The sequence below is a fragment of the Cydia fagiglandana genome, chromosome 22 (assembly GCF_963556715.1).
Source record: "Cydia fagiglandana chromosome 22, ilCydFagi1.1, whole genome shotgun sequence".
Classification (NCBI taxonomy): Eukaryota; Metazoa; Arthropoda; class Insecta; order Lepidoptera; family Tortricidae; genus Cydia; species Cydia fagiglandana.
The window spans coordinates 9121763-9144493 of NC_085953.1; the positions used below are offsets into that span (position 1 = coordinate 9121763).

The following is a 22731-nucleotide window of genomic DNA, read 5'->3' on the forward strand; positions in this document are numbered from 1 at the left end:
AAGATTAACAGCAGGAACTATTTCATATTTGTACTAGCAACCCGCCCCGTAGAAAAGTGTAGTAAGACATACATACAATATACACAAAACCTTAACAAATTATACATCTAAATCTTCCTCAAAAAATCACACTATTGATAAGTGAAAACCTATAAGAAGTAAAGTTATAATTTCGGTATTTATTCTATCGGCCTTGCATATTCGAACCATAATTGGCAGATGTTTTAAGCAGCATGCCCGTAACGACACTTGCGTTCGTGGCTGTATATTAGAGATGCACCGGATATCCGGTTACTATCCGGTATCCGGCCATTGTTTTACTATCCTGCCGGATACCGGATAGTGATCTATTATCCGACCGGATACCGGATAGTAACATTGGTTGATTTCGGAGTAAAACAAATTGGATTTAAGAAATAGACACGGTCATAATCGTACTTGTTTATTATTATCATTCCACTGCCTTGCACGCGCACTCATTTCGAACCTAGAAATGAGTCCGCGCGAACGTTTACAAGGAAACAAGTCAAACCTGCAGAATGCGCACCTGAAAAACCGAAATGTAGGTATGTACGCTGGCCGAATATCCGGTATCCGGCCAAACAACTATCCGCTGCATCTCTACTGTATATAGCCCTACTTGGCCGTAATGTTGATGAGTATCAGTATCAGTTACCATAATGCGACCTTGTTTCAGGTGAGCCCGACCCAGTCCGCATACAGAACGTAACAGCCACGGGGGAGTACGGAAAAGATGCCGTCCTCACGTGTCTCATTAGCAAGCTGGAGAATCCGAACGTCCAATGGATGATCGAAGGGAAAACTGAGCCCATAAACTATGAGGAAGGGACTGAAGCAACAACTCCTACAGTTCCTGTTACAGGGTTAGTCTTTTTTTTCGTTGTAGTCCTAAGTTAAAAGCTGGAAACACGGCCGGAGACGGCAACAGCAGACAGCGTGCCCCTGCGACACTATATGCCCTGTGCATGAAATGAACTATAGGGGGCAGCATAGGAGCCGTCAGATTTTTGACGCGTACCGACGTAATACCGACGAGAACGGTAGACGGTAGCACTTGCTTTGGCAATGTACATGTGCACACATATGTTTCCGATTCAGGCCACCAGATGGCAGACCCTCCAACGCGCACGATCCCTATACTGGTTTCGATGTATTTCTAGTATCTTCGCGCCTCTTAACCGTGAGTGTTAAGAGTAAATCCTTAAGTTTCCTTCATTAGGTGTAAAGGTCTGCCCTGCTTATCGTTTGTGCAGTACTTGAATGAAAAACAAAATTTTATAGTCATTACATTCTTAGATTTCATTCACACACTTTTCGCTCCCTTCTCACTACAAGCTTCAAACACACAATTTCACATTACTGTTTCTTTCCTAATTCCTATTCTTATGTTTAAAACCGGATTAGCACAGGCTGGATGAAATGGCGACAGGTCACGGGAACCATTTGCGACGCCCGAATGCCTCTTCGGTTGAAGGGTAAAATTTATAAATCAGTCATAAGACCTGTCGTCATGTATGGATCAGAGTGTTGGTCCCTAAAGGTGACGGATGAAAAGAGATTGCATGTAGCGGAGATGAGAATGTTGAGATGGATGTGTGGCGTGACGAGAATGGATAGGATAAGGAATGAGTATATAAGAGGAAGCCTGAAAGTTGCACCCATAACAGAAAAAGTAAGGGCAAATCGCCTAGCGTGGTACGGGCATGTGATGCGGAGGGATGAAAGTCATGTGACGAGAAAGGTATTACGAATGAATGTGGAGGGAAGTACGAGGAAAGGAAAACCGAGGAAAAGGTGGATGGACTGTGTGAGAGATGATATGAAACGAATGCAAGTGAATGATGAAATGACGGGCGACAGAGAGGTGTGGAAGAGAAAGACATGCTGCGCCGACCCCAAGTGAATGGGACAAGGGCAAGAGAATGATGATATTCTTATGTTTAATATAATAATAATTTTATATCATTGGTATCTCGCGATTATCATGACCCCCGCGATACAGGCCATGCCTAGTGCGGGGTTCACTGTAACGTGCCTGTTAAACTTTTATTGTGAATAAAAATATTGATAGGTATTGTTATATTGTTAAACATCGTTTAAATAAAGAACTTATTCAAAGATAAACAATTGCATGACTCTTCAACTGCGATTACTGCTTACGTTAATACATATCTATTTGATCACACATAGGGCCGTCGGTGAGGAATATATAACAGAGACTGTAAAGAATACAACTATGACTGCGAACCCGAGTGAAGTTACAACTGCAGTGCCACCTGCTACGGTTTCTGACGGAGGGTTCGTTTATTTTTTTTTTTTTTTTTTGTCGTCGTACCAGATATGAGATCGACCACGAAACTAGAGGGTTGTTTCGATTAAAAGAAAATATGACTAATATTCCATGCAACATCACTTTTTAAAAGCTTTTTTTATTTAACTAACAATCTATTACACTATTTCGACATTTAGGTTCGTCGGTGAAGAACAATGTGACTATAAAATATATGACTACATCATCGTCATCATCATCAACTGACTATATGACTATAACTGCGGGCTCGACTGAAGTTACAACTCGCAACTACAGAGCCAACTACGGTTTCTAACGACGGGTCCGCTTTTTTATTAACGCTGTCATCTTATCAGATTTCGGCCACGAAACTGGAGAGCTTTTTTGGCCAACGGAAATATTCTGAATTCCCTACATTTTTTTTTAAATTATGAATGGGCTTACTCATGGCCACAGACTAGCCGAGGCTTAGACGTGGCCTACGATGGAGCGAGCTCGCCCAGAAGGTGCCTGTTCAATCTTGATTCAAAGGTTGCCGGGTTATAAGAACACGGAAATATAGACGCCCGCAAGGAATTCCATTCCTTGGCATAAGCCTTCTATTTAACTAACTTGGCAATCGTTAACCCTTGGAACGCCACGCCTGTCGGCACGTGAACCTTGTCGGAAGGGTATTCTAGGTCGTTGGCGGTCAAACTGTTAAAACATATTTTTTTGACTATTTCAAATGTTAACGTAGGATCGTCGGTGAAGTTACGAGCGAAGTAACAACTACAGAGCCAACTACTACGGTTTCTGACGGAGGGTTCGGTTTTTTCATTTCTTGTTTTTTTTTGTTTGATTTTTAATATGTTTTAAAATGTATGGGGCCCGTAGACAATTCCATGGACAGACCAACGTGTTCCACTTAAAAAACAAGTAGGATTCGAATAAAAAAACGCTAATTTGTGTCTATTGGCGCTTTAGAGTGCCCTGTTTCATAAAGACAGTCGGCAGAAAAGAAAAACCATAGACTAACTTTCAAGTGAACATTCTTAGCGCCATTGAATAATTTTACGGTTGACGGAAGACTCACTTGTTTTTATTTTCGATTCTTAGCGCCCTCTGTAGTTATTTTACCGTCGTCATCGTCCCATGGTAACTTTCGATCGCGAGTCCAGGAAAACTGAGTAATAGTGAGTTTCGCCTATGCTTGCGGAAAATGTACTAATTTTTCCGTATGACAACACTCAGTTTTAAACTGTGATGATGCCGTTTGCAATTAATGTTAGGCCTACCGTAGCCTATGAACGCCAGCAACGCTAGCGGCAACAGAAATACATCTGTGTTTCAATTGCCTAGCTATTACGGTTCACGAGATACAGTCTGGTGACAGACAGAGGAGTCTTAGTAATATCTCCCGTTTTTGCTGAACTGAAACTGAAGCCGTGCTGCCTTACGCGTTTGGTGTGATTTGGCTTTTCGTATGAATACTAACATAATCTTAAGCGAAATAATAATTAATGATAAAATCCTAATTGTTTATAATTTTGTCTCAATAAAATAATCATTATTATATTGTTTCATTTTATTGAATTGTCACTAACTTGCAAATTAACGGTGCTCAATTGTTAAAAAAAACAGCTAACCGTTTGAAACCGAGTTCCAAACACGCCTCGCCTCGCTACAAAACCCTACCATTAAAGCAACAACTAAAACTTATTTTTATTTACAGAACCGCAACAGTAAAATACACAACCGAGATCAGAAACCAGTCTTACATCCTGAAAATCGCGAACGCCACAGAAGATGACGCCAGGAACTATACTTGCGTGGTGCAAGGGGAAGCCAGGACTGAATACTTGAATCTAAGCTTCCCTGGGAAACCAGTGTCTATGAAATCTGATCCTAAGGCGGACTCTAATAGCATTGTGCAGTTCAACTTGCCAGCGGACAAGAATAAGACCCTGACGCTGACATGCGAGTTTGAGGGTATGTACAGTGAAACCTGGTTAAGTGGGACCTGGATAAGTGAGAAACCTCTATAGCTGGGACTTATGGTGCGGTCCCGACACTTTAGCACTGAATTACCTCTGTTACTGAGAAAAAACGAACCTCTATAACTGGGATTCGTTGTTGTGATTTTATAGTCACATTTACCTCTATAATTGAGACAGAGAGTGTATTTTACCTCTTTTACTGAGACTATATTTATAAGATTACATTTTCCTAATTGTTTTTTAGAATTTTATAGGGAATTGACTTCTGTATCTGAGATAACGTCAATCTATGACCTCTCAAACTTAGACTTCATTGGCCAATTTCCGTATTCTTACTAACTCTTAGTCTATCCACAAATTCCACATATGCCTAATTGTGTCTAAACAACTTCAAGATTGATTTAGTTAATTTATGTAAGTAGTTAAAACTATCGAAACGAAAGCTGAAATTTTGATAAGTAACACGAAAAAATAAATTTTCATTTATTAAATTTCTAGTGTCCGACCGAAACATGTTTTTTTGCCGAAACCGAAACCGAAACCGAATGTTCGGCTTTGGCTCTAGTTTCGGCCGAAACCGAAACCGAAACCGAAACTTTTGTAGACTTGTTAAAGTCGTTGAAAAAATGACATAAAACCCCTTTTATACACATATTATAGGGCTGTCAACACCCAATATCCTTGAAATTGATGTTACTTAAGCAGTTTTTTAAGAAAGTTACTAGAGTTAGACCAAGATAATTCTGCAACGATTTTGATAACACACACAGTGCAAGTGTTATTTTAAACATCAAAACTTCTATGAAATTATGATGTATAAATAACATTTGCACTAGTTGCACTGCGTATACTATCAAAATCATTGCAGAATTTTCTTGGTCTAACTCTATTTATTCACCAGTCAAGTTAACATGTAGATACAGGGTCAACCAAAATCGCGAGCGTGAAGTTTTTTGTTGACAATATCGCAAGGCCGGGTACCAATCTTCACCTGGGCCTAAAAGTCCGAAGTGCCCCATTGAGGCGAACTTTCATGCGAAGTCAAAGCCGTGCTTCAGGCTTCAGGATAAGTAGTTGAGCACAGACTCCAACCAATGTCCATTGTATTAACGGGTTGGCTTAAAGTAATGAGAATTTTCGTTTTCGGAAATATAAAAAAAAAGACAATAGCTGTGGGTTTTCGAAATTTTACAGTGACAAACAAGAGCATATTTTAAATTACAAGAAAACATTATATATACTATAACATCTCCCACATCCGATTTCTCATAACTGTGTTCAAACCCTCTGCGTCATGCTTTGGACAACGTTTTATTTACATTCCATAACTGTTTTATTGCCGTTAATTTTAATTATTTCGGCATATTAGCTTGTTATCTATATCATGCCATCATTCACAATTGCTAACTGATTAACATTTTCATGAAATCTGCAACTGATTGATATTTAGAGAAAATTGTTTATGTATCATATTTTGGTAAAATGTATGCAATGACGTTTTTAACTGGTTTTAGGCTCTCGCGGAAAAACGACTAAACGTTTCCAACCCTAGAATATCCCCAAGACTTAAATCAATCGAAGAATTTTGGCAAATATTATATACTCTGATATGTATATTGCGATAGTAGGCAAAAATATTATAGAATAAAATAAATTTTACCGTGTAATTACAAAACGATCAGTCAGAGAGTACTTGGTAGTTTGTCCAAAGTGAAAAGCAAACGGTCAGAAGCATGTTACGTAAACTAACACAAGGGAGGCCAATTACTTCATTCTTGAATTTGGTTCTAATGTTGGATATTGCATAGTTCTTCAATATAACATCCAGAAATCCATGGCCATTGTCTTTTTGTCTTTATGTCCGAAAACAAAAATTCTCATTACTTTAAGCCAACCCGTTAAAAACCGAGACCGCAGGCCGAGCATGGCGCGGCGAGGCCAAAGGCTAAGCTGAAGTAGAGGACATGGGGAACACCAACCAATAGTAAATTGAGGTAAAACCACTGATTCACTCCGAAACAATCAGTGTGTGCGTTGTAGGTATTGACAGCCTCTTAAGGATGCGTCGACCATCCAGTGGCGCCCTCATTAGTGAAATTGTGTTTTATACTAAACCAATTAATTTCTGTACCTATACATGAATCAGTATAATATGTAGGTGTTAATATTGTTGTCCTACTTATTCCCCAACTTTTGGTCTTATTCCGAACTACCATTTCGTTAGTTTCGGCCCGGCCGAAAGGTTCGGCCGTTTTTTGGCCGAAACCGAAACTACAGCCGAAACATGATTTTTTGGCCGAAACTGGCCGAAACCGAAACCGAAACCGAACCTTCGGTCGGACACTATAAATTTCTAATACGCAATGAAGTCCGTATCAAATTTAATTTAAATTTGAAATATCGATCCTTTGAAGAATCATTCTAAATAAATACAAAGAAATATTTAAACAGACTTAAAAAATATTTAGGGACAAGGATTATTTTACCTTATTTGTCTTTAAAGATAATTACTAAATACCTTATATTAACCACCTCTATAACTGAAATATACTCTATTCTCACCTCTATTAATGGAAGCCTCTGTAAATGAGATAGAAATTTATTTGTACCTGGCTAACTGGGAGCCTGGGTAAGTGGAAAACCTCTTTAAGTGAGACAAATTTGCTCGTCCCTTGAGATCCCACTTATCCAGGTTTCACTGTATTAATAATTGAGTTGTCAGATCTGTCAGATTATGCGATTTTGGTATTAAGAAAAGGTAATAGGGTAGATATTTGCGGAGAGGGTCGAATAGATTTACCCGAGTTTGAAGTTAAGCGATACAATAAGGTATTTTCCTACTAGTCAAATCAGATACTTTTGGGGTCATCCATTAATTACGTCACACGTTTAGGGGGAGGGAGGGGGTCAAGAAAATGTGACATATTGTGACATGGGGGAGGGGGGAGACACAAACTTTGTGACGTCACTTTAACTTCATTAGTAACCGAAAATTTATTTAAATTATTTAGTTCGCTGTACATTTAAATAACAAGTTTTTAAAACGAAAATAGTTTTTAATCGTTTAATTTTCTTTCCTAAGCAGTTTTGGGTTATAAAATTACTAATATTTATATCGTCAAAATTATTTTGATAAAATATTAATAATATTTAGGTACGGGGGGGGGGGGGGGTCAAAAAACCTAGAAATTGCTGTGACAATTAATGGATGACCCCTTTTTAGAATTGTCGAAACGATTTGCTAATATGGAATTTATAAGAAACATTACGTCGTGACGTCACGGTCAACTCACCTAATTTTTATATTTCTCTCCGATTTATTAAATAGAACTTGTGTTCTCTATTTATTACAAACACAATTAATACATTAATACACTACTTGTGTTTAAAAATAACTACTATCTGTGTTTTTCTAATAATTATCTGGTGCTTTTATTTCATGCATGGTGTAAAAAAATTATTTAAAATACAGTATAATACCCCATTTCATTTCTTAGTCAGATCATATAGTTCGTTTTTTTTAGCATTAGAAATTAGGTAAACAATCTTGATGTGTCTTTTAATTGAAAAACACATTTTAAAAATAAGTTACGGCAAATATGTAACAATTATGAATCTAATACGATCATTTATATTCTTCTGCTTTCATCAGTAATAGTTTTTGAATTTTAAAAAGCGTTTTTCAATTAAAAGACATGTCAAAATCGCTTACCTTCTTGCAAGTTCTTTCTAATGCTAAAAAAAACGAACTATAAGTTCTGTCACAAAGGTTTTGACTGATAAAATATAATACAAAGCTTTTAATAAAAATAGCTAGCCATGATGTGAAAGCTTGTTTTATACTGATCAAGACGTAATATATTCGTGATGAATTCACCTACTTATTAATTATCTTCTTCTTAAAAAAATACTGTTCTGTCTCGACATCATCAATATAAATATTAGCCAAAATTTACCACTAATATTTATTTGAAAATGATGGAGTTCAATATTGAGTAATTTCCGCTAAATTAGGCATCAGAAAATAGTCCTAGAAATTCAGATTCAATACATTATATAAACTACCTACTAATAAAAATATAGAAGTATTAGTTGCTTTCTTTTCGGTGAAGGAAAATATCGTGAGGAAATCTGCATACATCTGCGAAGAAATTCAAAGGTGTATGTGAAGTCCCCAATCCGCATTGGGCCAGCGTGGGGACTATAGCCCAAGCCCTCTCGCGAGTGAGAGGAGGCCTGTGCCCAGCAGTGGGACGTATATAAGCTGAATTATTATTAGTTAGATATCGTTTACGTATTGTCGTTATGGGGGGTTTTCCGCAAAGACACGGGGATGCTCATCCATGTGTCAACTGTTTATGTAATTTATATATGTATGTACATTAAAATAAACTGAAAATAAACATCATTATAATACATATAATGAAATCAAAATATGATAGCATTTTCACCGACGCCTTATAGTTGGTTTAAAAGAAAATTTAAATTTTTGATAAGGGTATCTTGTTTCAAAAATCTTTTTTTTTTAGTTGGACGATTTTATGGTGAACCTACAAGTATTGCTTTTTTTTCAATCTTCAAAAGATGTAATACTTGTGCCAATATAAATTTTTGGTCAAAAATATTAGTAACATATAAAAAGAAAACTATCTATTTCATTTACAGAATATCCGCTTATTTAATTTAATCATCGTATATATTTTGCTTTACAGTTTACGATCAAACCGAGATCGAATGGGTACTACAACGATACAACGAAGAAGACATCCCTCTAAACGGAACTACGACGAAAAACATGAAAAAACTCACCGGCACATACAGTACACAGATATCTAAAGAATCATTCGACATCCAGAATGGCACGCATATATGTAGAGTTTGGGATTCACATGGATACAAAAATCTAACCAGCAAAATACATGTTAAAATTGTTGCTCATCCCGTAGTCGCAATAACATTCGCTAAACCTGTTAGCTCCTCAGCGATATACTTAAACTGGACAGTAAAACAATACAATTCCGACATTAAAAGATACGAATTGAGATACAAAAACACTACGGAGACCGACTACCACTTCAGTCCGACTTCTATCAATAAAACAGCAAATTTCTATGTCCTCGGTGGATTAGCGAAAAACACCACGTACGAGTTAAAACTTAAAGTAGAGACTGGTGCTGGAAGCAATCACGATGAGGTCTCGAATCTGACCACATTGCCGAAAGACCCTGACTTCGTCCCGAATATTTCTATCAATGGATTCACAGCACGTTCCATGACTATTGGGCTTAGTGCCCCGCCTAGTGACATAGCCGAGTACGTACATTATTATCAGCTGGAGGTGTGGAAGAAGATTGACAAGAATAACACAACGGAGAACGCGGTTCATATTAGAGACGACAGGAATCTGCCCTACATGTTTAACAACCTCGATCCGCACACAACCTACGTTTTTAGGGTAAATATATTTCATGATTTTGGTCAAAATGTGCTTTTATCAACACAACATTTACGAAATAAATTAACAATAAATACAATTACATACATATCTGCTTTCATAATTTTTATCATAGAAGAAGTGCACATTCAGCATATTCAACTTATTCAATTTAATTTAAAAGCTCGCTTTATTCACTTATTTACCATTTTAAAACATTCTTTAGTTAGGTAGCCTAAAAAGGGAAACCCTTAGGAACATTTAAAATTAACATTGATTCTAGTCTCCTATTTCTTTTTATTTGCATACGGTTAGTTTTATGAAAACGGGTTAGCTTTTAACCCTCGTTTTTTGGGCATTAAGAAAGGGATAGCCAAATTAACGGGTTACCAGTTATTTAGCCTTTCACTGGGTTGTCCATTCAAAAGAGACGCCCTTTGAAAGCCAAGTATTTGCAGTCAAGTTATAAAAATGTACTCTAACGTGCAGAAGATTGGGTACATTTTTAAATGCCCCTCTGTTTCAGGCGAAGGCATGTTTCGAATATGGCGGCAACTACAACTGCTGCGGAAACTGGTCTAAAGAAATGGAGGCATTAACTATGGACGGGATACCCAACGAGCCGAACAATTCTGTTATACATTGTGGGTTCTCGGTGGAGCAGGGGTACTACATGAATCTGACGTGGGAGCAACCGACCAAGCCCAATGCTGAGATCAAAGGATATATGGTGAGTTTAACCAGAAAATATACTTATGGCCTAATGGCGTTATTCATAAACCCGTTACTGGCCTGAATTATAGTTCGTTTTTTTAAGCATTAGAAATAAGGTAAACAATCTTGATGTGTCTTAATTGAAAAACACATTTTAAAAATAAGTTACGGGTAATATGTAACAATTATGAATCTAATACGATCATTTATATTCTTCTGCTTTCATAAGTAATAGTTTTTGATTTTTAAAAAGCGTTTTTCAATTAAAAGACATGTCAAGATCGCTTACCTTCTTGCAAGTTCTTTCTAATGCTAAAAAAAACGAACTATAGCTATGAATCGTTTGTCTTTATCTGTCGTTTTGTCTTATGTATTTGTAAAAAAGGGATAAAACATAATTGAACTGGATCAGGCCCGTAAAGTTTAATGAGTAAACGTGTAACCTTTTTGCAGATGGAGGTGACAGGCAACGCGACTTATATCGACCGGTTCGGCAAGTGGAAGATGGATACGTTCGGACCGCTCACCAAATTGTTCACCAACGAAACGTTTCTTGCCAGGTAATTTGAGCAGCTTAACTTCAAGCTTAACTTCAAAACGGATAAATCTCCTGGAGAAGATGGCATTACATCCGATCTTCTTCGCGCAGGTGGTGACCCTGTTATCAGTATCCTAGTAAAACTGTTTAATCAGGTTTTACGAGGTGCTCGCACCCCAGAATCCTGGAAAACCGCCATAGTCACCATGTTACATAAAAAAGGAGACATTTCAAAATTAAGTAATTATCGCCCCATAAGCCTCCTTTCCCACACGTACAAACTATTTGCAAAAGTGCTGTGCAATCGTCTAACTCGTATTCTCGACGAATGCCAACCTCCCGAGCAGGCTGGTTTCCGGAGTGGATTTTCTACTACCGACCATATCCATGCAGTCAAGCAGCTGATGGAGAAAAGTTCTGAATACAACCGGCTCCTGTGCATGGCCTTCGTAGATTACGAAAAGGCCTTCGACAGTGTCGAACATTGGGCAGTGTTTGACTCTCTCCATCGCTGCTCGGTTGACACTCGCTATGTGGATGTGCTCCGGGAGCTATATAGCTCGGCAACAATGCAAGTTCGGCTTCACAAATTCAGTAACCCAATATCCATCCAAAGGGGAGTGCGTCAAGGGGATACCATTTCACCCAAGCTTTTTACGGCGGTACTGGAAGACGTCATAAAAACGCTTGCATGGGACAAAACTGGTATCAATATCCATGGTGTCTTCTTGTCGCACCTGAGATTTGCCGACGACATTGTTTTGTTTGCCGAGACCCTGGAAGATCTCCAAAGCATGATTGAAAGCCTATACCATGCTTCTTTGAAAATAGGTCTTAAGATGAATATGTCCAAGACTAAGGTTATGACGAACATCTCTAGTAAATCGATTCCAACCATTATGGTTGGGAACGAAAGACTGGAGGTGGTCGAGCAATACTTGTATCTTGGACATATTCTATCATTTGACAAAACACACCAGCAGAAGGAGATCTCCAGGAGAATCCAGCTCGGTTGGGCGGCATTCAATAAATTAGCGGACATCCTGAAACCTGCTAACATTCCACAATGCCTGAAGACTCGCCTCTTTAACCAATGTGTCCTGCCCACCATGACCTATGGTGCCGAGACATGGACGCTCACTAAGGGGGCTGTGCATAAAATCCGCGTAGCACAGAGAGCCATGGAGCGCGCCATGCTCGGTATCAAGCTTCAAGATCGAGTAAGGAATGTCGAGATCCGTCGCCGCACCAAGGTGCATGACGTGGGTTTCGTCATTACCAAACTAAAATGGAATTGGGCAGGACATGTTGCTAGGCAGAGTGATGGCAGGTGGACTAGAATGTTAACAGAATGGTGGCCGCTTTCAAATGAAAGAAGCGCCTGGCGTCCGTTGGCTCGTTGGGTGGACGACATCCGGAAAATTGCGGGTCACTGCTGGATGAGATTAGCTCAGGACCGGGACAAGTGGCGTACTAGAAGAGAGGCCTATGCTCAGCAGTGGGCGATAAAGGGCTGATATGATGATGATGATGATGATGATGAACTTCAAACTCGGGTAAATCCATCTGTTAGGCGATTTTGGTATTAAAATAAGGTAATATGAATGAAATGAATGAAAATCTTTATTTCAGGCAACTAGTGGCCCATACATAAATACCTTAAAACTAGCATACATATTATAAAAATATATTTAAAACTAAACACTACAAAACACATTATGGCTGCGATGCATTACGCAACCCCGCCCCGCAGTGTCAGGGAGCCGGCCGCGGAACCGCCGAAACTTGACACCCTTCGGCCAAAATTCCTCTTTGGTGAAGGTCGCTAGATGTTCAGTCGGAACGCTCAGCACAAACGAATTAAAATTCGCATTGTGTCGAGATTCCAACTTCACGACCCTCAGGATGAATGCGGTCTTCGTTTTCACATACTTTACGATGTCGTCGACCTCGTAAGGTAATGTAGACGGGACACATAATAGGGACCGTGTGCGTTGAAGGGTCTGCCATCTTGTGGCCTGATTTGGAAACATATGTGCATATGTAACTACATTGCTAAAGCAAGTGCTACCATCTACCGTTCTCGTCGGTACGTTTCCTTATGCATAGTAGGTTCTGCCATCTTGTGGGCTACATCGGAAGCATAAACGACACATTTACGCCTCGCGCCAAAAATCTGACGGCTCCTATGCTGCCCCCTATGGTTCATGCACGGGGCCTATAGGGTAGATATTTGCCGAGAGAGTTGAATGGGTTTATATGAGTTTGAAGTTAAGCGACACTACTCGCATTGTGTTTTAACTGTCATAGACTCATAGTTGAGTTGATTGACTATTGGTCAAGCTTACTGCGACATGATAAGGTATATACAGGGTGATTCATGAGACGTGAGCAGGACTAATCCTGCACACTCAGTAACTGATAATTGATCGATGACCGTCGTATTTAGGTGAAACAACGACACTTTCTCCTATTTTTAACTTTTTGTTGACGGCAAATTTAACTCTCTACAATCATGGTTACCCTACAAGACCTAATTAATAAACATAAAAACTCTTTAACCGTAATGACAGCATTTTGATTACGAAGAAAATAAACTGTCAAACTTGAGTGAGATACAAGTTTTCAAAAGTAACCAGATGACCTGATGACATTCAATTTGACACAGAATATCGGTAGTTTAGTATTCTAATTTTAGCGTGACCATGCATGTCAAAATAAATTTATTAATTTTTTTTCCAACATGAGTAGAAAATTAACGTTAATCTCACTAATACTGATACGAAACAGTTGCTTATAATTTACAAAATGAGCAGTGTTAGTCCTGCTCACGTCTCCTGAATCACCCTGTATATATATTTTTAATCATTTATTTACATACAATATATATACAGTGGTACAACTAAACGAAATTAATAACTTAAAATTGATTTTTACATTTTTTTTTTCGTAAAACCTACTTTTTGCAAAGTGTTACTTGTTACTTTTTGACATCTATCAATAAGGATATTTAGACTACGTCCCATAGCAGCAAGATCACCATCAAGAAGGCCTTTTACACTATGTAACAATAAAAACTTGTTTTTTTTTTTTATTAATAATATCTCTGAAACTAGGCGAATTTCAAAAAAGTTTATAGGACATTTTTGTCTCTTGCTTTTCCCATTAAATATCTATGTATGAAATTCCTCAGGGTTCCAGACTTGAAACCTAACATGAACTACACTGTTCGACTGATGGCGATGACGCGGTCCCGTCGTCGAGGACAGGAGAAGGTGGACTACTGCACCACGGGCCGCGGGCCGCCCGACTTCCCGCCGCGGCCGAGCTGGCGCAAGGTAACATTAGATCCCGACGCGGTAGCCCCTGTCACCGTAGCGCGACTGACGGCGATGACGCGGTCCCGTCGTCGAGGACAGGAGAAGGTGGACTACTGCACCACGGGCCGCGGGCCGCCCGACTTCCCGCCGCGGCCGAGCTGGCGCAAGGTAACATTAGATCCCGACACGGTAGCCCCTGTCACCGTATTACCACAGTCTAAAAAGTAATAGTAATACATTCAAGAACACAGGGTTGTCACAGATTTTTACACAACTGCCCAAAAATTACAAACATTTCAAATAAGACACGGTAGCCCTGTAAGTAGTACCGAACTATGGCGATGTATGCAGCTCGGGTGCGCGCGACCCACCCCGCGCACCCCGCACGAATGCCCTGTCAAGATGGCTTCCTCCAATTGACTATTGTTTTATAGACTGTGGTAGTAGTGTACTAACCGTACTGATCTCAAAGGCAGGACAGGATAAGGTGGTCTAATCAACTGACAATCCTGACATATATTTTGTAACAGTTCACAAAACTGATTGCTTTCAATTTACGATTTACGAATAATCTAGGTACATTTTTTTGCAGGTTGAAGAGAAAAAGGGGGATACTTCTGAATATTCGCTCAGAGTACGAGTTCCTCGTATTGCCGAGCGAAACGGACCTATTTGCTGCTACAGGTATGTAAATGCCGTATATCCTTGTAAGGCCCATGTTCCTACCTATAATACTTCTTCAGGTCGATGAAATTTAAATCATGTTCAATTGGAACAAAGGCGCTTTTGCATTGTTGCGTTCAATTTTAAAACAACGCAAAACCAACTCTATTTCCTAGATTATGGGTACAAGTTTCAGTGGCAAATTTTAGATTTTGAAGTGAAAACTTCTTTAGCGGCGCTGTACACTTTTAGTGAAGGAGAAAAAATTTTAAACTCGCGAGAGCGTAAGACGCTTCGTAAGACGGACACGTGACCTGGGGCCGATTGCATAACAAACTACAACTAATATTACAAGCGGAACTCCTTTTCTAATTTCACTTATTAAATAAGGAGTTCCGCTTGTAATATTAGTTGTAGTTTGTTATGTAACCGGCCTCTGATCGAAAAACTGTTACAATGTCATTGAGTTTTCACTTCTGCCGGCACTCCCGGAGTGCAACCCGTTTTTTTTTATATGCCTTTGCCTTAGGAGGCGTGCAGCTTTCTTGTTCAAACTAAACAACGTGTGTGTTTGTTCCAGGGTGTACCTCGTGCGTCTACCTAAAGGCAAGGGCTGGATCTCCACCAACCCCCAGGACCTGCCCGTCATCACGTGGGCCGACGCCCACGCCGCCAACTCCGACTACGAGGAGGGTGCCTACGTCACTGACATATTCAACCAGTAAGTACATGTACCTTTTGCTATAGTTCGTTTTTTTTAGTATTAACGTATGCGGAGTGAAATTTGGACAAAGTTTGTATATATAAAATATAAAAACACAAAAATCTAAATAAAAAATATGTGTTGTCAATGTAAAGTCAATATATCTGTCAATCAGTTTGGTAAGTCTCATAAAGATTGGGTGTTTAATTTTGTAATTATGGTAAATCAACAAGAACGCCGTCGTCAAACAGTATGTAATTTCTATAGTAGCCATCCCCTATGGCCGAAATCAAAGGTGGTGGAACATTTTGTGCAAATGGGTGAGAGTCGAAGCACTATTTACAATATTCTGGCGTCCTTTGCCTTGAAGAAAACCACTGCTAGAAAGCCTGGTTCTGGAAACTATTCCAGCTTGAGCAAGGTTTCTGAAAGAGCTCGATTAAAGAAAATTACGGTTGGCCGTGTCGCAAAATCTTATAGAGAGTTGGGAAGAAAATTTAAAACTGACGGCAAAACTGTTAAAAAATATCTTAAAGACATGGGCATCGATAAGCGATGTAGAAAAGTTAAGCCCACTGTCTCTGAAAACCAAGAAATCACTCAGAAAGTACGGCTGCGTAAATTAGTCAAAGAAATATTTTACGCTAAAAACAATGTCACTTGCGTTATGGATGACGAGTCATATTTCACGTTAGATGGAAACGAGTGGCAAGGCAATTACTATTTAGAGAACACCAATGGTCCAACCGATGAGAACGTGAAATATGTTGAGCATACAAAATTTCCTAAAAAAGTTTTGCTATGGTTTGCCATCAGTCGACGCGGAATGTCTAAGCCTGTATTCTTTGAGTCAGGTTTAGCTGTGAATGCCGACCGCTACATAGAGCGATGTTTGCCATTAGTGCGGGATTTCATAAATACGAGTCATAGAGGAGAAAATGTAGTGTTTTGGCCAGACTTAGCCTCAAGCCATTATTCCAAAAAAACCCTTAGCAAAATGGCGGAGTTAAACATCCCATACGTACCGAAGACATCAAATCCACCTAATGTTCCGCAACTTCGCCCTATAGAAGATTTTTGGGCAAATCTAAAGAGGCGAGTATATTACAATAATTTTCGTCCCAAAAATGTACAGAGTTTGATTCGAAAAATAAAATCGGAGCTGAATAAAATGCCGACATCTGTGTTTTCGACAGCGATGGACAAAGTACCACAGAACTGCCGTAAAGCATCTCGCATGGGAGTAAACTATTTTTTGCATTAAGCCTTGATATATTCATTATTATAAGAACATCATTATTTTAAAAAAGAATGGTGTTTTTTCTATTTAAAACAATATTGAACTTTGTCCAAATTTCACTCCGCATACGTTAGAAAGAACTTGAAAGAAGGTAAGCGATCTTGTCTTAAAATGTGTTTTTCAATATTCATATAACATATTATTATTGGGAGCCTATAATGTCCCACTGCTGGGCAAAGGCCTCCCCCCACTTTTTCCAGTCTTCCCGATCCTGTGCAGTCTCTGGCCATTCCTTTAAAAAGGAGTCTAACTCGTCTCGCCATCGCCGACGTGGTCTGCCAAATCCTCGTTTTGATCTGGGCTGCCACTCTGTGGCAATCTTGGCCCACAGCTCACTCGGCATTCGGCAGACATGACCAGCCCAGTCCCACTTTAGCTTGGCCGCTTTCCGAGCTACGTCGACTATTTTTGTTCTGGAGCGCAGCGTGGTGTTGCGGATACGATCCATTAATTTAACACCTAATATGCATAACATATACATATAACATATACATATATGTATAACATATACATATGCATATATTTATTAGTGCATACAAACTTAATACCTAGAAACAAAATAATACCATACCTAAATAGTATTTTATACAATCGTGATATAATAGAGAGCTTTTCAGTCGAGTACCGTGTTTAGGCAACTCTACGAGATTGAAAAGCTTGATTATATCACTATTGTATACAATACTTTTTCTACGAGCCAACAAAAATAATACTTTAAACTAGTAGAATCATACAAACAAACCAAACTAAAAGTATACACAGCTAAGATACGCAAGCAGCCGCGATACCTTCATACCAGTACGCGCCCCGACCGCCGCGCCCGGCGCGTTGGTCAACGACACCTTCATGTAACTCATGAGGCCCTGGTACTTGCTCCGCGCTAAATTAAATTTATAGACAATTGTTTTCTCGAGTTTGGCCACCGTAGCCTATGGAGACTAACAAGCAACACTAAGTGGTTTTCGTAGTCTATGGATGTTACTATTTTAAGGGTGTCACATGCGCGTTTCTGACTTATGAACCAATTGTTTCTACCATACAACCTAAAATAAATAATTAATTTGAGCTTTGGTTTTGTTTCGTCCTGTTGATCTCGGAGAGCTGTGATCGGTCAATTTCATTATAGTTGACTAAACTGTATCGTAATGAATATTATAGTTGAGTTGGGAGCCCACACATTAAAAATACCCAATTGAAGTTTGGTATAAGAAATCTTAATTCAAGAATTATAGTTGACGAGTAGGAAAACATAATTAAATAACTAACCTACAAAACTTAAAAACTAAAAGACACTTCAAGATTGTTTAGCACTAGAAAGCTGCAATGTGGCATAGATATTTGAACTAACCACGTCGACAAAATAGTAAAATATAAACTCGAAAAAGTTTATTTTGGTGGTACCTCCCGTACACATGAAATAGGGAAGAATTTTTCACCACACCAGCTCGGAAAGGCTTACTTTGCACTTCAAAAACTGATAGCAAAGTTGCATTTTATTCACATGTGAGACAAAGTAATCAAATGCAAATTTTGAGTTGGTTTCTTATGTTTGCTGGTAGAAATGACTTTTAAATGATGATTTTGGATGATAAATATTTAATAACATTAATTTGGATTTGATTTGGTTTGATTTTGTTTGATATTGTACATTTAATATTTGCTTCAGGTTGGTATGGTGAAAAATTTTGTGTTTCACTCGGGGGCAAATTTTGGTTAACCCTCGTGCTTTGAAACCCTCGCAACGCTCAAGATTCCATTTCTTGAACCACTCGCTACGCTCGTGGTTCAATTTTGGAATCTTTCGCTTGCTCGGGTATCAATATTAGCACGAGCAGTTAAACAACAACTTTGCCCCCTTGTAAAACAAATAACTATTACCTCTCTTTTACTTATAATTCTGTACTATTTTTTACACTACTGAGAGACGGGTTCTTAGCGAATATTACAATTGTAGTTTCTTTACTCGCCTATGCCCAGAACTACGCTCTCACGATGGGTGCCTTGGCTGAAAAGTTAAACTGTAAGTCCAACTGTCCCTAAAAAAGACTATGCATAACACTATTCAAGCATCTATATTTTCTTTCCAGCGATTATTTCCCCAAAGTCGAACTGATACTTGGGGACAACATAAGTGAGAACATAACACGTGAAGAAGACAACAACACATGCAGTCGCTGCTTCGAGCGGCCACTGAGAAAAGAACCCCCTACGACTGCGAAGATTGCTATAGTCACCGCTGAGCCCGATTATGACGAGAAGACGACGGAAGCAGCGAAGACTAAGAGATCGTTGGATATCAGGTAAAACTATTATTCAGGTTTCAGATAGAGTTAGGTCTGAATATAAAGTGTTTTGATCGTCTACTGAGAAAAGAACCCCCTACTACTGCGAAGATTGCTATAGTCACCGCTGAGCCCGATTATGACGAGAAGACGACGGAAGCAGCGAAGACTAAGAGATCGTTGGATATCAGGTAAAACTATTATTCAGGTTTCAGATAGAGTTAGGTCTGAATATAAAGTGTTTTGATCGTCTACTGAGAAAAGAACCCCTTACGACTGCGAAGATTGATGTAGTCACCGCTGAGCCCGATTATGATGAGAAGACGACGGAAGCAGCGAAGACTAAGAGATCATTGGATATCAGGTAAGACTATTATTCAGGTTTCAGATAGAGTTAGGTCTGAATATAAAGTGTTTTGATCGTCTACTGAGAAAAGAACCCCTTACGACTGCGAAGATTGATGTAGTCACCGCTGAGCCCGATTATGATGAGAAGACGACGGAAGTAGCGAAGACTAAGAGATCATTGGATATCAGGTAAGACTATTATTCAGGGTTCAGATAAAGTTACTTCTGAATATATACCTACAGTATGATTATGTTACGTGAAGACAGCAACAAGCGCTGTTTTGATCGTCTACTGAAAAAAGAACCCCCTATGCCTGCGAAGATTGCTATAGTTACCGCTGAGGTTTATGTGGGCAAGACAATGGAACTAGCAAGGGCGAATGCGAGAGGCAAGAAGTATTCGTAAATAAAGTTAGGTCTGACTGAATATACAGTGTGATTATATCACGTGAAGACTGCCACATCCTACGTAACTTCTTTGAAAAGAACACCTTACGACTGCGAAGATTGCTATAGTTACCGCCTATAATGATTATATTGAGCCAACTGAGGTAGTAAAGACAGATAATAGGTCTTTGGAGACCAGGTTAGACTTATGTGTTACATTTATAAAAAAGTTAGAACTAGACAACGAATAGAAGTGCTTATCGAAGCATTCAATAACTGAATCAGGTACGATTTCTTTTGTTTCATTGTTTTCTAAAACAAACGAAAGTCACCCTAATCTACTATACACCAAGGTTCAAATTAAAAATAGGGAAACTGTATGGTGGGTCTTACGAGGTTAAAAAACCGAGATTTTTTATTACAGAGAGGATCAGTTAATCACGCCGACAGATGGGAAATTGGACCCATCGGTGAACTATACGCTCTTCGTTGAGTTAATACGTAAGTTTATTTTTTATATCTCTCAAACATTAATATGTATCATTTACTTTTCAACCATCAGTACCACTTACAGAATAATGCCTACATCAATTTTGGAATTAAGTAGTTGTCAAGCGGACCCCAGGCTCCCATGAGCCGTGGCAAAATGCCGGGATAACGCGAGGAAGAAAAGATAGTATAACTTACATAATGCTACAGCATATGAACATGGATTATTCTGTATAGTATAGGTACAGCCTGGCAAAAAAGAGTATAAATTAAAAAGTGGCAACACTGTAGTGTCGTCCCTGTTACCGTTTTTATAGATAATGGTACGGAACCCTTCGTTTGCGAGTCCGACTCGCACTTGGCCGGTTTTGTAATTTCTACTCTTTTGCTAGGCTAGGCTATATGTAAGAGGTTTTAAGTATGTGTTTTTTTTATATATTGCAGCGGGCACCGACGATCCATCTCTGTACAGCAGCTACACTAATGCACTCAACACGGCCATACCGCCGCAGATTATCGCCGCCAACAACATGGAGACCGCGCTACAGGTATTGCACGACTGCTCGTTACCATCAGTCACGTCGCAGCTGCTCATTACAAAACTGTTGGGTATAGAGGGAGCTTTAAATTCTCAGCAGCCAAAATTTGGAATGATCTGCCTCCACCTCTAAGGGGTCATCCATTAATTACGTCACACGTTTAGGGGGAGGGAGGGGGTCAAGAAAATGTGACATATTGTGACATGGGGGAGGGGGGAGACACTTTGTGACGTCACTTTAACTTCATCAGTAACCGAAAATTTATTTAAATTATTTAGTTCGCTGTACATTTAAATAACAAGTTTTTAAAACGAAAATAGTTTTTAATCGTTTAATTTCCTATCCTAAGCAGTTTTGGGTTATAAAATTACTAATAGTTATATCGTCAAAAATATTTTGATAAAATATTAATAATACTTAGGTACTTACTTAATTCGATTTGGCGATTTCGTAGAAAAAATGTGACGTTACACTAGGGGGGGAGGGGTTTGCCAAATGTGACCAAGTGTGACAAGGGGGGCGGGTCAAAAAACCTAGAAATTGGTGTGACGTAATTAATGGATGACCCCTAAGAAATAATGTGTCCCAAAATACTTTTGAAACTAAACTGAAATCTATATTACTCTATAAACAGAAGAATACTTAAACACCCTTGAAACACCTATTGAACAGTAGCTGCCTAGTAATTTTTCATGTCTTGCCCTAGCTAATAAGTAGTTTAATTTTTATTTTTCCCCCACCTTTTTTTTCTCATGCCATCTTCATTTACTAAGTTAATTTAAATTTAGTTATTAGTACTTAGATTTAATAAAAACACTTTTATATTTTTATTATATTTTAATGTCTTATATCTATTTAGGGGTGAACTGAAAACCAGCGCTGTGACAGCTAGTCTGTAACACAGCAAATGCTGAGTCCATCCCTATTGTCACACTATTGCTTATTTATAAATTTTATAACATAAGAATGATTAATGTCAAGCTATGTTAATTTCATTGTTGCTGGTTCAACATGTATTTGTGTATTTTTTGTTTGTTTTGTTTTTATCGTCTTTGTTTTCTTGTATGTGTGTGGCAATAAATAATTCTTATTCTAATTTGCTCAAAAGTATCAGTGCAGTGGTCAGCCAGCACTGCCAGTAGAGTTCTTGAAAAACCGTACCGCTTTTTCGGGTTTCGTACCTCACAAGGAAAAAACGGAACCTTTATAGGATCGCTCGTGCGTCTGGCTGTCCGTCTGTCACAGCCTATTTTCTCCAAAAGTATTGGACCAATCAAGTTGAAAGGTACACATATGTGACCCAAAGACTGACATCTTACGTAAAAAAAAGAATTTTAAACATGGAGGGCACTTTTGGGGGGTAAATGAGAAAATTAAAAAATAATGTTTTTTAAACTATATCGTGTTACATATATAATGAAAGAGCTTATTTCGAGAATCTCAAATATATTTTTTTTTGTAATTTTAAAATAAATAGTTTACAACTTTCAGCTGTACTATTTCGCGTTCAAAGGTTTTAACTATTATCGTGAATTTGTCTCACAATGAAACGTAAATAGGTTTAAGTTTTTCTTGGTGCTACGCATAACAGTTAAGCCTGTATAAGGCAGAGGGAATATATTTCCCACCTGATTTTGCATTTTATTTCAAAGTAATAGGGTTCAATTTTGCATAATTTCTGACACCCATATGCCTTATAAAGGGTTAAAATACAACATGCTGCT

The 22731-nt window shown here is 38.7% G+C and overlaps 1 protein-coding gene across 1 annotated transcript in view; it reads left to right on the forward strand.

Moving 5' to 3' along the window:
* Window positions 1–22731, forward strand: part of LOC134675666 (tyrosine-protein phosphatase 69D) — a 47424-nt gene that overhangs the window by 3807 nt on the left and 20886 nt on the right. The window contains exons 2-14 of the mRNA XM_063533996.1: window positions 698–884; window positions 4026–4282; window positions 9003–9745; window positions 10251–10454; window positions 10892–10998; window positions 14170–14464; window positions 14889–14980; window positions 15540–15680; window positions 19050–19262; window positions 19331–19435; window positions 19626–19781; window positions 20404–20480; window positions 20913–21016. Coding sequence (XP_063390066.1) covers window positions 698–884; window positions 4026–4282; window positions 9003–9745; window positions 10251–10454; window positions 10892–10998; window positions 14170–14464; window positions 14889–14980; window positions 15540–15680; window positions 19050–19262; window positions 19331–19435; window positions 19626–19781; window positions 20404–20480; window positions 20913–21016 — 2681 coding nt within the window. The remainder of the gene's footprint in view (window positions 1–697; window positions 885–4025; window positions 4283–9002; window positions 9746–10250; window positions 10455–10891; window positions 10999–14169; window positions 14465–14888; window positions 14981–15539; window positions 15681–19049; window positions 19263–19330; window positions 19436–19625; window positions 19782–20403; window positions 20481–20912; window positions 21017–22731) is intronic.